A 16,430-nucleotide genomic window follows, 5' to 3' on the forward strand; every position below is an offset into this window, starting at 1 on the left:
AAGGCATTATGAATTTTGTTCACAGGAAAAAAAAAAAAAAAACGTTTAAATATGTAATTATTTCAAAGATGAGTTTTTTGAGTTTTGCCAACTTATTTGGGTTTACAGTGTGTCAAAATATATTGCTATTACCTTTTCGTCTGTAGTTAGAGAGCATCGTCCGGGATCATAACCCACATGCTGTCAGCTAAATGCTCTTTTACTACTGTATAAAAAATCACTGACGCCGCAGGAGAAACTTTTGGATGGAGGTTTTCCTCCAGGAGCTCAGCTCTGCTACTAATCTTAGCGTGAGTGCGCGAGGACAGGTGTGCCAAAGTGCTGCGACTGTGACTTTACGGATGTGTGTGTAAGAAAGGTAAATGCTGAGAAGTTTATCAGTACAATAGAATGCTACTTTCTAAAGCTCAGCTCAGGATGATGGTGTGTGTGTAAATGCTGAGAGCTGTTGTTATATCTTGCTGACCTGAGGAAGGTGGAGTTTCAAACTGAGTTCACATTTGGATATGACACAACTGCTTATTTAGTTTTGCTTAAGCAGCTGAATACTAAAATAATCCAGCTCACTTTTATGACTGTGTGTGAGTTTGTGCAGTCCATGCCAGGTTATTTTTATTTTTTGCTGTCTCAGCATCTCCGTCCACCTGCGTTTCGCCCACCGTTGAGTGTCTGTTTTTTTTGACGTTCAAAGACCTTCTTATAGGTCATTTCAGATCGGACACTTCTGATCTGACCGATTCACTGTATTATTTTCAAAGTTGATGATAGTGTAGCCTATGGTCAGTGATTAGGGATGAACCAAGCTGCCATACCAGTCCTGAAAAGTGAAGCCAAAGCGTCTCGATCGCCCCCAGGTGGCTGGATGCAGTATAGGTCATAAACCCCGCCCTCTCCATGTAATGTAATGGGATTCAAGACAAACTAAACAGTCAAATTACACGTAAATTTTGGGCAGTTTTTATCACGTTGATGTTAGTTAAAGTGTTCATTCTTTAAATAAGTTTTTAGTTAGTTATTTGATGCTATAAAAACAGGGTTTTTTTCATCTTGATTGACAGCTATGATTGAAAGCTTCTCTGAGCTAAGTAGTCGCACCAACGGACTTTTTTTCTGGATCTTCGTGAAAAGACTGGAGCTTTAACTTTAATTTCTACATTTCCAGAACTGTTTCACACCTACATAATGTGTTGTTCTGCAGTATTAACCGGTTCTGCGGGAGTGTGGGCGGGACCTTGGTATCGCGACTCCACTTCGCGCTCACTGACTCGAGATGTCAGCGCCATATTGGCACACTTACTACAATGGAGGGGAGTGAAGGTGCGTCGTCCATCTTGTTTTACAGCTGGGATAAACCAAAGGTTGTAGGTTTAAATTCTGCTTCATCCATCTCTAGTCTCACCTATAGATTTACTGCATCAAACATGCACAGTTTTATGACAAAGCCGAATATACTGGTTTGCTTGTGATATCTAGTTAACTTGCTACTAAGCGCTTCAAAGAAAACTTAGGTCTTCCTTTGAAATGTCTTTCTATCAACCACACTTTTGTTTCCTACACTCTTAAAAATAAAAGGGTGTTTTGGCAGTGATGCGACATTTTGAGTTTCCAAAGAACCTTTCAGTGAATTTTGCTCTTATCAGTTCTCATGGAAATTAAAAACCATATCCATAATAGAAAAAAAATGATTCAATAGGCTGTTTTATGGATCTGTTATATGTTATATATGACTCTATTTTCCGTTCTCAACTAGCCTAAATTAAAAACATACACTCAAAAAAAACAACAACAACAACAACACTAATATCGACAATTAATAAACCGATTGACAATGTAAAAAACAAGTTTTTTTTACGAACCTATTACTTTTGTAGGCTGTTTTTATCGACCCATTAAGTACTTTTTATGTCTTATTTATTTATTTATTTATTTATTTTATGAAGTGTTTTAGGCCTATTGAGTTTATTTGCTTATTTTGCTATATTAGTGCCATTTATTTTTTCAAGATTATTGGAGTATATTTCTGCTTCACAATTTTATGTTTAATTCGCTTTGTTTACTTGTTAAATTTACTTGCAGATTCGGAGTGAAAATTGTTTCTACACCATTTTTTTAAAAAATATATATATTTTGATTTTTAAAAGTGACTATTTATTATCCATTCTCACGGAAATTAAAAACACACAGTAGCCTACACCCATAATAGTAAGAAAAAACAAACACAAATGTAAAAAATGATTTAATAAATCTTAAAAAATTGTTCTATATTAATTGATATTAACATATCAAAGTACTAACTTATCTGATACCATCGCTGTACCATGGTAAACTTGATCAGAGGATCACATCAGGCTCCGTTTATAAGGCGTCACATGACACCTGCGGTGACGTCACGCCCGTGTGTCTGATAGCGGCGGAGCTTGCGGCAGCTCCCGTTAACGGCGCGCGGAACGAGCCCGGGTCAGACGCACGCTCCAGCATCAACAAACACCACCACACCCGTGATTCCGCGGTCGCCTCAGCACCGGGCCGCGCGTGAAGCGACTGACAGCTGCTCTCACGTGAGAGTCGCGCCTGTGCGCAGCAGCGCGAGCCAGTACCGAAGCCAAGCGGACGGACGCAGTCTTCCTCAGCAGCATCTTCATCCTCCGTGACAGACAGCAGCGCAACGGGAGATGGAGAGCAAAGACAAGAGCGCCGGTGAGCTTCTGACGTAATTTCACGGACAGGGCTGGTGTGTGTGTGTGTGTGTGTGTACATGACTGTAAGTGTGTGTGTGAGTGTGTGTGTGTAGACTGCGGTACTCAGGTCTGCTGTCCTGACGGGGTCTGGGTGGGGTGTGTGTGTGTTCATGTGTGATGCTTATCAGATGCCAAGCATGTGTGTGATGCATCTGCAGATGTTTTAAGTGCCATTGTGTTAAAACATCCTGATGCAGCAGAAATGCCTCCTGGATGGGGTTCGGACAGGGAAGGGTGGTCTTCCTCTTCCTCCACGCATCACATTCATCACAGTCCTGGGCGTGTGTGTGGCAGCGAGCTGTCGATGCATCTAGTTCCTTTACATGATGAGACACCTGTCTGCATCATACGATGTGTTTTTGTAAGCGTTTGGGTGTGTGTAACAGTAGCCGTGATTGTTTTTGTCCCGTAAACATCAGGCTATTGATCGTATGGGGCTGCACGGATGATATAAGTGTGTGCTGATGTGTTCTTGCATCGCAGTCATCAACATTCAGGACGTGTAGCGCTTTCACTTTACTGCACCCAAATGTTCAGAAGTGTACTCTTAAAGAATGCTCTAGAATACTCTTAAAAATAAAGGCATATATTGGCGTCGATGGTTCCATAAAGAACCTTTGACATCATTTATGGAATCTTTCAAATGCACTGAAGGTTCTGAGTTTATGCACCTCAGTTCTTTTAGAGGTAAATACGCTTGAAACTCAGATCAGTGAGGCCTACGATCAATCAGAGATACAAAACCTGTGCTAATTGAAAGAAAACAAGTTGATAAAAAGATTAGGCCAGTCATTTTTGAACACAAAAGTAGGATTTTCAGCACAGCACGAGGGTCAAGATGTGCCGTATAGCATCGAACAACTCTCAGTGTAGTTACTGCACCTGTGTGTGTGATGTTGGTGTGATTTATGGCTCAGTATTCAGGACTAATAAATGCATTTGGGTCATCAGAGTCCGTCTAAATGCGATGTACAGTATGTAGCTGTTCTTGTGTGTGCAGTAAATACAGCGGCCCCAAAACCTATATACTCTGTTAAAAACAAAGGTGCTTTATTGGAATCTATAGTTCCATGAAGAACCTTTAACATCCATGGAACAAGGTTCTTCCCAAGGAAATAGTGGGGCAACACTTAGTTACCCATGTTACATGTAGTTACTGTAGTAATAACTATAAATTATGCATAATTACATACAATTAACCCTAAAACAAACCCTAATAATCCTAACCCCAACCATATAATAAGTACACTTAATTATACCTAAATATATAATTACACTGTAACACGGACACCTTAAAATAAAGTGTAATCAATAATAGTTATTCTAAGATATTTTTATTGAAAGGTTATTTATGGAACGCAAAATGATTCTTTATATGGCATCACTGTGAAAAAACCCTTTTGGAACGTTTATTTTTAAGAGTGTAAGTCACACTCAAAATTGTTTGAATGTCTTTAATTAAGGGCAAAATATCAAGCATGCAAACAAATTCTGCAGGATCTTTTCTCAGAACTAATTATTTTCACTGACTTTGCAAATCAGTTAATTGGTGTGGCGGTGGTTTTTAGTGGTTAGTTGTGGCCAAAAGATGCTTTCAAGCTCATTTCATGAATTGCTGCATTCTATACTTATTATTTTTAAGGTAACACTTTACAATAAGGTTTCCTTAGTTAACATTAACTAAGAATTAACAAACCATCTTCTGTTACCATCAGTTTATATACTCTTTGAAGATCAGTTACAGTGTCATGAGAAATCGACCCCCCAGGAATCGAGTCTCCTTTAGGACCCAGGCGGTAATGCCTGATCAAAAGTTGTTATCGTGATGTCTTGACTAATTATAACCTATTTCACTATTGTATGATGTTTGTTACATTAAGTGCACAAGCAACATGCTTGAAATATAAAATGATCGCCTGTGTTGCATAATAAAACAAACATGAAAACAGATATTGGAAGCAAAAAACATACCTAATATAAGCTAAGCTAGTAGGCTAATCGGGTAGATGTATACTATGGTTGTACGTAAGCTAACTAAAAAACATTAAGAACAAGAAATGCTTGATTTCGCAACCTATTGCTTCTGTTATATACTATATGAACCGTGTTATTTAAAAGACATTAATGGTCATTGTAATGCATTATAAACGATATAAATCATAACGTGATTTTGCAGGAATTGCAATCAGGCGCTAAAGACAATACCCATTAAAAATCCGTTGAACCAATGGGATCACTCGGGGTCCTAAAGGAGACTGGATTCCTGGGGGGACTCGATTTCTCACCACAACAGCGCGTCCAAAATCGTATACTGTCTGAGTAGGTACATTTAAATTTGAACTGATGTAGCTCCACCCCTTTTCTGCGCTTGTTGTGTTCTGTCTTCCGGTTTATATTTCCACAGCAGTTATGACATCCGCTTCAAACATTACAATGCTCATGATAAGTAAATCGACTTCACCAGCTAATTGCTCTTCGACAGCGACACCACAGAAATATACGAATCTACCGCAAAAACAGAAGTTCAAACACAAAATTCTAAAGATGTTTCCTAACAACGCCCGTGACTTATTCACAATACAGCACTAGCCTCGAGTACCTTATTGCTTTTATAAAATGGTTACCACACAATTCAAATATGAAAGCCAGAAATATGTATCAGTGCAACTTTCATAAAGTAAACTTTTACTAAAGCCTTCCTTCCGCCGGAAAAAATAGTCCCTGACCGTGAACAGCAACAGAAGTTATATTATTACGCCATTAGATGGCGGCAAAGACTGTCTTTATGAGTGTGTCAGTCAGTAGTGAAGACTTTTACACTGAAAAGACTGAATAGTTGTGAACGCAGAACAAGATGAAATGCTTTGACTAGCGCTGTCAGTCATGGGAAAACCCTTTAACTGTTAAAAGGACAAGATAGTACATCGGACATTTAAACAGATTTTTTATTAGGAACATAGGACTGACCTGAAGGAAAATGCTAAATCTGAATGCAGGTAATAAACTCGCTCACTCAACCTCTTTCTCACAATACTCTTCTACATAAGACAGTAAGCTTCAATGAACAATATCAATTGAGAACAGACAGTTTACATTGCTAAGAGTGGTTGCTAAGGGTGTTGTGTAATACACAGAACCGTTGGGTGAAGCGGAATCAAGGACAGGAACTAACCGTTTTATAAATAGTATATAGAATATGGGTTGCACTTTATTGTACAATACGTGTACGTGCACTTTCAATGTACTGAATAATATAAGGTAACTACATGGGTTAAGATTAGGTTTAGGGGTAGGTTCCAGGACTAGTACCTAGTTATTACCCAGTTATTGTGATTACTACGATAAGTATATAGTATATACATGCGAAAAAGGACTGTAAAACAAAGTGCTAGCAGAATATGGGTAGTATGAATAATTGCGTCCCAAATAAGGCACTGTACATTATGCACATATAAACTATGTACTTAAGCACTATGTACTCAACCATGTAGTCGCGTATGAATTTTATAAGGTTATTTTGTTATTCAACATTATGTTCAACATTGGAGTCTGATAGCTCCTCCCCCTCCGCTACGTAATTAAAGCTGCGACAGTTGAGTGCATGAAGTGTCCAACATTCCATACTTCGTTTTTTTGGTTAAGTACATCATCTGTGTATTTAAAGCGTACTATTTTTCAGTGTGAACACATACTCGCACTAATATAGAAAACGTGATAGAACACTGCATAAATAGAACGTATTAGGGATGCACCTAATGAAATTCGGATGTACTTCATCCGCCATTTTGTTGTTACTGTCACGTGAATTCACAAACCCTGTCCTGTGGCCTCATGGGATAGTAAAGTGTCCATCAAATACGTATGAATCTTGACGGAAGTAGTAGGTCATCCATTCACCTACTGTTTTTTGAATTCTATGTATTCATACAACTCTGTTGGCGTACTTAACACAATTAGCAATTGTGTTGACCAAGTTCACACAGGTGTAGTTCATCACATTTACTATGAACATGTTCCACTAACCACCTGCCTTCATGCTCATCTATTGTTGTAGCATTTCAAACCAAACAGTTATCTTATCTTGCTTGGAAAATGTGCTTGTTTATCATTACAGTAAATAGTATTTGATATTTTGTCTAATGCGATATCTAATTCAATGATATTCAAAGAAATGTAGGTGTCCAAATACCTTTACACAAACATAACAATCAGTGTCATCAGAAGGCATGTTTGGTGGCGTATCTGTTGTTGTGTGTGTGTAAACTGATAGTTAGACGGGTGATGCTCGCAATTGATTTTGTCTCTGTCTGTCAGATGACGAGACAACAAAGTTAAACACCGTCTCACTCACACACATGCTGTCTGTCTCTCAGTATATCCACCTGGAGGAGTGTATCAGTGTCAATATATTCTTTTGCAGTCTGAATGGTTCTTCCGAGCTCCTTGGTTTCAGTTAAGATCAGAGGGTGAATGTTAAATTTAGGGAGTCTGAGACTGATATATAATGTCTGGTCCACATTGCAGTTTATTCCAGCCAAAAAAAACACCCACTTTGACAGGAAGAATTCGCAGTCTGCTGCAATGAGCATCAGCACATGAAATCTGTCGATTAATGCACTTAGTAGCAAATAAACTAGCTCAAGCACTTTATATGTTAGTCAGATGGTCTCTTTCTGTCGAAGTCAGTGGTTCTTAATCACAGTATGCTCAGAAGTGGATCAGAGTTTATTGAGGGCTGAAAGAAAATCATGGCTAAACAGAGGCTTTAGATGAGTGTGTACAGGATAACACAGGCTGTTTGTGTGCTGCTGCTAATGATTCATCCTAGTACAGGTGAATGCTGGGAAATGGTGGGTCACCCGAGAGCACTTTGTTTTCCATCTCTTGGGGATTTTAAAGGTGCAGTGTGTCATTTATGCACAACTAGCAATCCTGTTTTATATATATATATATATATATATATATATATATACACTACCGTTTAAAAGTTTGATTTGATCTAATGTTTATTTAATGTTTAATGTTATTTATCAAAAAAACTACAGTAAAAATGGAAATTCTGTGATTTTAAATTATAAAGTATTTAAACAATAACTGTTTTCTATGTGAATATATAGTAAACTAATTTATTCCTGTGATCAAAGCATCATTACTCCAGTCTTCAGTGTCACATGATCCTTCAGAAATCATTCTAATATGATGATTTGATACTCAAGAAACATTTCTGATTATTATCAATGTTGAAATAGAAATCTTTTGTCTTTAGTCACTTTTGATCAGTTTAATGCAGCCTTGATGAATGAAAGTATTCATTTCTTTCAAAACAAATCTTACTGACTCCAGACTTTTGAATGCTAGTGTATATTTTAGACTGTTTTGTAGAGATATTTGGGTGTTTGATATGGTGTGTTTGTTCTAACAGCAGGTGGCAGTGTACAGTGAGACAGACAGACAGAAAGAGAGAGAGAGAAAGAGAGAACCTCCATCAGAATGATTTACTGCTGCTGATGCATCAGAGACACATGCAATACAAACATTGTCTCGTAAAAATGAAACATGTATCTAGAGCATTGTCAAAGAGGTCTATCTATCTATCTATCTGCATATCTATCTCATTCTAGCTATCTTTCATTCTATCTATTTATCTATCTGTCTGCATATCTATCTTTCATTCTATCTATCTATCTATCTATTAGAGCTGCATGATTTTGGATAAACTGAGAATTGTGATTTTTTGTTTCAAATAGAGTTCATGATTCACGATTCTATCGAAGCTTGTTTCCATCACAATTCTTTTTTTCCCTCACAATTGTGAGTTTATATCTCGCAATTCTGACTTTATAACACGCAACTGTGAGTTATAAAGTCCAGTTCTGAGGAAAAAAGACTGAATTGCGAGATATAAACTCACAATTCTGAGAAAAAAAGTCAGTATTGTGAGATAAAAAGTCGCAATTACCTTTTTTTTATTCAGTGGCGGAAACAAGCTTCCATACGATTCTCAGATAATTCTGAACAAACGACTAAACAAAATAATATGTAATTTACTAGAGGTTCTGACAAAATGTAATTTGCTGCAGTCTATTTGAAAATATTTAATTAATTTGAATGAATTCTTTTTTTAAAAATTGGCTTGAATGAATGATTCAATGACTCACACATAAATACTTCACTTATTTCATTACTGGATGAATCAGCGTTTTTGAACGAATCTCTTGAGTGAATGATTCAATGACTCACACATAAATACTTCACTTATTTCATTACTGGATGAATCAGCATTTTTGAACAAATCTCTTGAGTGATTGATTCAATGACTCACTCATAAATACTTATTTCATTACTGGATGAATCAGCGTTTTTGAACGAATCTCTTGAGTGAATGATCCAATGACAAATACATTTTTTAAACCGTCACTAATGATGTAATCGATACAATCATTATTTGAAGCATCAAGTTACTTTCAAAAGGTGATTTGCTTTATTTTGATCGTTTCTGTAGACATCAGTGTTTATATCCAAACTTTAAACTTTTATCCCAGTACTTCTGTGATCATTTGAAGGATTGTAAGACAGAAATAGCGATACTGTGGTTGAAAAGACTGTTTTCGAAGCTGTTTCATACCTATACATGACAACTGCTGTCTCTGAAACAGCGGCTATATCATCTATCTATCTATCTATCTACACAGAAAATGGAGTGATTCTCTGAGACTGTTGAATCTCTCTTCACATTTCTTCATGTCCTCCATTTTTCTGTGTGTGTGATTAATGGTCGGTAATGAAATCATTGATTTGTGTGTGTGTGTGTGTGTGTGTTGTGGCCTCATAACCTTGGTTAGATGGAAGTGTGTTTGATTTAGGCCAGTGTCATCTCTGATCTGTCCCTCTCTCTCTCACACACACACACACACACACACACAGTATACAAATAGATGTGGTGAAAAGCCTTAAATACCAGCTCTCACATGATGACACGCCGTAAACAAGATCCGTTCAATCACACGACCTCGCCGTGTCACAGAGTTCACGAACACAATGACATTTCTCATCAATAACACCAAACCAACAGCACCAATTCAACATGAACACATTTATGCATTTTCATACACACATAGAACATGATTGTACTTACACAAAAGGGAAGCTTTATTTTATCAATTTTATCATGCGTGGGTGTGTATACCTATATTGTACTGATTGTGTGCAATGTCCAATCACTAGCCAAGAAAAAGTCACATGACTAAATGTTCCAATTGGCTGTGACTGAGTCATATGTTTACATGCACTAATTTTCCTCGATTTGAATGAAACCAATTTGATTTTAGATTGTAGATTAGTCAATTTTAAACATTATTTGGGTGCTTGTAAACGCAGATATGTGCAGCATTTTCACTTTCAGCGAGTACAGGAAAAGCAGTCAACACTCAGATGCTGGTTTGGACAGGGTGTTGCTATAAAACAGTCCTGTAGTGTTGTGTTACAGCTGTGTGTCCCAGAACGATCCTGCTTAATGTGCTCCTTAGAGCAAGAAGCTGTAAGGAGAAAACCATCCGTTATCATGGCAGCATGCAGGTCTCGTACCTCTGAGGGTTTGCAGCCGTTGAGATGAATGTGTGTGTGTGTGTGTGTGTGTGTGTATACAATGATTAAACGATCAAAATATGAGGGAAATATTTTAGATTTTTTTAAATATTTTAAATATGAGGAAAGAACAAACACTAAACTTGGTTAAGGTATTTATCTGACTAAATTATTTGGCAAAAAAAGGCAAAATAAGCTCACAGGAAAAAGCATAGATTGACTACAGCAAAATCAGTTATTAATATTTAGTTGGTTCTCTCATATTTTTGCATGCTTTCATAATTTCTTTGTATGACAGCCTGGCCAAAATTGATGTCAGCAGATTTATAGGACACTATTTGATATAGTTTTTTAAGGTTGCTCATTAACACTTGACAAATAACTAAATAACTAAAAATAATGACAAAACAACGAAGAAGGCAGCAAACAGCGACACAAAAATGCTGTAACAGTAACAACATGTTTTATTCATGCTGAAATGCATGCTGGGAACTCACAAACCTTTAACATTTTAGCAGTAGAGTCTATGTTTGACTAGTTGACAACATTTGTGGGGATTCTGTCAGTCTATGGGGTTTTTATGTCGTTTCAAGTAATTCATATTTCCTATTTGTGACTCAAACGGTCCCATAAACTGGAAAATATGTAGCTGCTTTTTGTGCTCCTGTTTTAAAAACCCCAAAATAAAATAAAATGGTCCTAAAGTAGGCTGCATCTTTATTATACAATATATATTTTCTTAAAACATTTAATGTTTTGTAAGATTCACCCAGAAAGTGTATTTCTATGCAAAATTGGATTAAAAATGCAAAATAAAATATTTAAACCGGACTTTTACATCTGAAGATGTACTGCTGTCCTTTCCCCCTTTTATTTCACGGTACTGTGTGAAATATTTATTGTTGCATATACTGTTTTACACACTATTGAACCTGAGTTCAGACTGCAGGAGCCCCCTGCTGGTCAACAACAGCGACTACTACAACACAAACCTCCATTAACAGTTGGATTTTGCACACAGACACAATTACAAATTCTGTTCCATGACCGCACACATTACAGCTGTGTTTAACCTCAACTCTCTTGTGCAGTCAGGCTCTCTGGTGTGTGTGTGTGTGTTATAAAAGAATCCTCATGCACAGCACTTTGAGTCTGTAAACAGCATTATAAATAGCTCTCACTCTCAGTAACACCAACTTACGCTCTCAGAATAGACGCCGGCGGCTCTATTACGCATGCGGGAAGCACCGATCCCGTTTTGCCGGGGTTTCTTACAGACTCTCTTAATTGTTTTTGATAGTTTGTAGTTAGAGACATGAGTCTGTGTGTGTTGGAGGCAGTGTTATTGTATCATTGATATATTACTTTAGTTTTTGTTAATATTTTGAATTACATTTCTGTTTATATATTAATTTTAGTTGAATTTTTAGTAATTTTTATTCTGTGTTTTGGTCGTGTTTATTATTATTATTATTTAAATATGTATTGTTTTTAAGTTTTACTTTTAGTTTATTTAGTTTTGCTTATTTTAGTACTTCACAAATGAAACATACAGATAGATAGATAGATAGATTTTTGAGTGGAAGGAAAAACATGTTGATTTCGTGCATGTATCTTTAAATGCAAATGAGCTGCTGCTCCCCGCCCCCTTTCCAAAAGAGGGCGGAGCCTTACAGCTCGTGCCTCGGATACTCTGCCAAACACTAACAAAACATCTGTTTGATTTTCATTATCATCTCTATTCTCACTCACATGACATTGCAGTTCTTCATCATCATGAAAGTTTGCATACGTTATAAAGCAATATCAGTTTAAACTTCTGATATATGGTTTTCTGAGCGCACACATCCGAATCACGCGCACAGAAAGCTGTCTATCAGACACAACGTCCTGTGAGTATTAAACTAAGTTCTCTTTCATGTCTTATTGCATTTAAACTGTCAAAAACACACAAAGTTATGTCTGTGAACATAAACAGCAGGTAAAGAAATCGCATGTGTGTATTATATCTGTGTATTAAAGCGTTATATACAGTACCTACTGCTGTATCTGCTGTTAATATGAATCAAACAACAAAAGAAAACCAGTTAATTACTCTCTGCTCTTGACTGAATAACTTTAGTAGCTTTAATAAGAATACATTTCTAATTATTGAAATTATTGCATGATACTTTCACCTTTAATTGGTTTATTTAAATATATTCTAGTGATAAAGTATGTTTATGAGCTGTTTAATTCATAAAATATAAAAAACAAAATTAATTAATTTAATGATGGAACCCCTAAAAGCTTCTACATATGAAGAGCCAAACGGAATCCTTCAAGATTCTAAATGGAACCTTTTATTCTAAGAGTGATACAGTATACACTGCAAAGTATGCAGTAAGCAGTGCATTAGTGTTGCATTCTGAACCACTCACACACACATACATTAACTGCATGACACACACGTCTCTATTACAGACAGGCACACCCCTTCTAACACACACACACATTTGCACAGGCAAATATCAGGGGCGCACAGACAGTCACTCATTGGATGACAGTGTTTTACATACAGAGAGAGACACAGGCGGGCAGAAAGAGAGACACGACTGAAACACTTTTGGATAGATCAGACACACACATTTACAGGTCTGACCGGTGTGGTTCATACACACTCAAACGTGTGTGAAAGACCATGACACGTTACTGCAGTCTGTTCCGCCGGCTGCTGTCTCATGGCAGTAAAGGAGAGGATGAGGATGAGGAAGAAGGACCGGCGAAGACCATCAGCACTGAACCTGGTCAGTCATTAGTGCTCATCTGTTATAAGCACTTCTTTGATCCTATTTACTCTCTTGATCAATGTTTTAATTTGGGTGCACATCATTCTAATGCAAAAACTTTCATCAAAATGGACCTTGATGAGCGCTGCACGCTGATGTAATTAAGACTGTGCGGGTGAAAAAATTATGTTAATAATATCACAGCATTACAATAACGGTCTGATGAAATCCTGCTGGATAAACTCATGTTCTGCCCCACATCACTTTCTGTTTCTCTCAGAAATACACCACCGTTCAAAAGTGTGTTTTGTTTACAGCAAGGATGCATTAAATTTATCAAAAGTGACAGTTGAGATTCATAATGTTACAAAAGATTCTATTTCAAATAAATGCTGTTACTTTTTATTGATCAAAGAATTCTGAAAAATAAAATGTATCAGTTTCTTGTTTCAATGTTTCTTGAGCAGCAAATCGTATTAGAATGATTTCTGAAGGATCATGTGACACTGAAGATGCTGAAAATAAATTACATTTTAACATATATTCACATAGATTAAATTATAATAATATTTCACTGTTTTTACTGCATTTTTTGATCAAATAAATGCAGCCTTGCTGAGCAGAAGAGACTTCTTACCGAGCAGGAGTGTAGATCACATGTTTAATGTGTTTTGAAATGTGAGTGCTGTTTCATGTTGAAAGTTGATGGACTAATTAGTAAGCCTGTCTGTGAATGATACATTAAATATAAAGTTTGGTATGAGCAGAGCTGAGTTATCTGGTGTGTTAATAGTTACTGTAACCCATGTTACAGTTATTAATATCATGACACATTGTCACATTCTGGAAGTGATTGTGCTGTTTTAAATATCTGAGCTGAATGGTTTGAATGGTTTTAGGATCTTAAAGGTTGTACATCTAAACCCTACGAGGGTTGATTCATGATCTGTCTGTCTGTCTATAGATAGTAATTAGTTACACCCATGTTACAGTTATTAATATCATGGCACATTGTTACATTCTGCAAGTGATTGTGCTGTTTTAAATAACTGAACTGAGTGGTTGAATACCACACTGCGCTTAACCGCGGGTTATCATCGTTCTAAACACCACTTTTAACCCCGGGTAAAGGAATGATACACACTTGTAATTTAGAAGCGGGGTTAGCATCTCTTTTTACCCAGGGTTATGCTGTGTTAACCACACATTGCGGTGCCAAACATGTACAGTGGTAAACGATGCAGTGTTAGAATGTAGACGCTTAGCAACAGACAACCAATCACATAATCGTATTGGCCTGCTTTGGACGGTCACGGAAACACTGACATTGTATATAAACAGTAAATTCAGCGTTTGAGAGGAAAAATGTCAAATCCTGACAGAAAACACGACAATCTGAGTGAAGAAGAGACTTTTTCATTTACCTTTATAGTCCGAAATGTCCATTCAGTATAAACTTGATAGTGCAATCGACAATTTGAGGATCCGCAATGCTAGAGCTGTGTAAACAAGTCACATGCTGCGTTTATTGACGCTGCGAATATGCAAATAAGCAACGTCAGTTTATGAATACCCAGGATTAATTGTTAACCCTGGGTAAATTATGAGCAGTGTGAAACATGATTCTGTTTACCTGGGGTTTAGATTGACCCGGGGTTAACGGGTTCAAGTGCGAAAAGCTCTCATCTATCTATAGTTCCATCATTCTATCTGTCCATCCATCTATCTATCTATCTATTTATTTATCTGTCTGTCAATCTATCTGTCTATCTCTGTCTGTCTGTCTGTCTGCCTATCTGTCTGTCTATCTATCTATCTGCCTATCTGTCTATCTATCTGTCTGTCTGTCTGTCTATCTATTATTTATCTATCTATCTGTGTCTATCTGTCTATCTATCTGTTTGTCTGTCTATCATCTATCTATGGTCTGTCTATCTATCTATCTATCTATCTATCTACTGTCTATCTGTCTGTCTATCAATTCAATTCAATTCAAAATTGCTTTATTGGCATGACTGTAAATAATACAATCTTGCCAAAGCATATATATATATATATATATATATATATATATATATATATATATATATATATATATATATATATATATAACAATAATAAAAACATCTGTATAATAGAAGAAAATATGATCAAATATTATAACTATCAAATATTATAACATAACTTAAACTTAAATTAACAGTGTAACAAATTAGAACATGTCTGAACATTTGATACCGCAGTGTTTAAACATATATACTATCTATCTATCTGTCTATCTATCTATCTATCTATCTATCTATCTGTCTCTGTCTATCTATACGTATATCTGTCTGTCAATCTGTCTCTATCTGTCTGTCAATCTATCTATCTCTCTCTCTGTCTATCTATCTATCTATTTATTTATCTGTCTATCTATCTATCTATCTATCTATCTATCTATCTGTCTGTCTGTCTGTCTATCATCTATCTATGGTCTATCTATCTATCTATCTATCTATCTATCTATCTATCTATCTATCTATCTATCTGTCTGTCTGTCTGTCTGTCTATCTGCCTATCTGTGTCTATCTATCTATCTATCTATCTATCTATCTATCTATCTATCTATCTATCTATCACTCTATCATTCTATTTGTCCGTCCATCAGTCAGTCATTTTTATCCTATAATTTTGTAATTTTCATACACTTTGCATAAAAGCTGTTGAATTCAAAGACAAGTTTAGTTTGGATCTTGCTGAGAGTTCAGCTCTTGTGCTAAATTAACACGCTCCCAAGATGCACTAGAGTCACCGCCTGGAATAAGAGCAGTCAAGTCACATCTGATAAAAGAGTCTGTGAAATGTCAGATTGTTTCATCAGTACTGTCATTTTTAGCAGTGATGCTATTATTGTGTTGTGTGTTGTCTGACCGTCCCGCACTGAACGTATCACTCTTACTGTCGTTTCATGTGATCTCAGATCTGATCTGCGTATTTGCACAGCAATGCGATGCAGTAAACATGAACACAACAGACCGAAATACCTACTGCTAATGATGATGATGATGGTGATGATGAAGAGGGGATTTGTGTGTGTCTGTGTGGATTAGCGTGTGTGTGTGTTGCTCTCTGCAAATGGCAACTGTAAAAGAAGCTCAACACTGTACAAAAATAATCTATTAAATATATCAATTCCACTCTCCAGTTTCTCACACCATTCTTTAATCTCTGTTCTTCCTTCTCTCTCTTTCTGTCCTTGCTTCACTTCTTAGTGTATGAACTTACTTACACGGGTCTGACATAAATCTGACAACAACAACAACAAAAAATGCTCAAGAATGTCATATTTTACCACAAA

At 36.5% G+C, this 16,430-nt stretch overlaps 1 protein-coding gene across 2 annotated transcripts in view; it reads left to right on the top strand.

The window, feature by feature from the left end:
* The first annotated feature begins 2,378 nt into the window (after nt 1-2,378).
* The window catches only part of fgf12b (fibroblast growth factor 12b), a 52,723-nt gene continuing 38,671 nt past the window's right edge, over nt 2,379-16,430 (top strand). The window contains exon 1 of one of the 2 annotated variants that reach the window (XM_051861903.1): nt 2,379-2,697. In XM_051861903.1, the coding sequence (XP_051717863.1) occupies nt 2,673-2,697 (25 nt within the window). In that variant the 5' untranslated portion in view covers nt 2,379-2,672. Of the gene's footprint in view, nt 2,698-12,879; nt 13,109-16,430 lie in introns of those variants that run through there. The other variant, XM_051861901.1, reaches the window with a different exon arrangement.

The sequence above is a fragment of the Ctenopharyngodon idella genome, chromosome 15 (assembly GCF_019924925.1).
Source record: "Ctenopharyngodon idella isolate HZGC_01 chromosome 15, HZGC01, whole genome shotgun sequence".
NCBI lineage: Eukaryota > Metazoa > Chordata > Actinopteri > Cypriniformes > Xenocyprididae > Ctenopharyngodon > Ctenopharyngodon idella.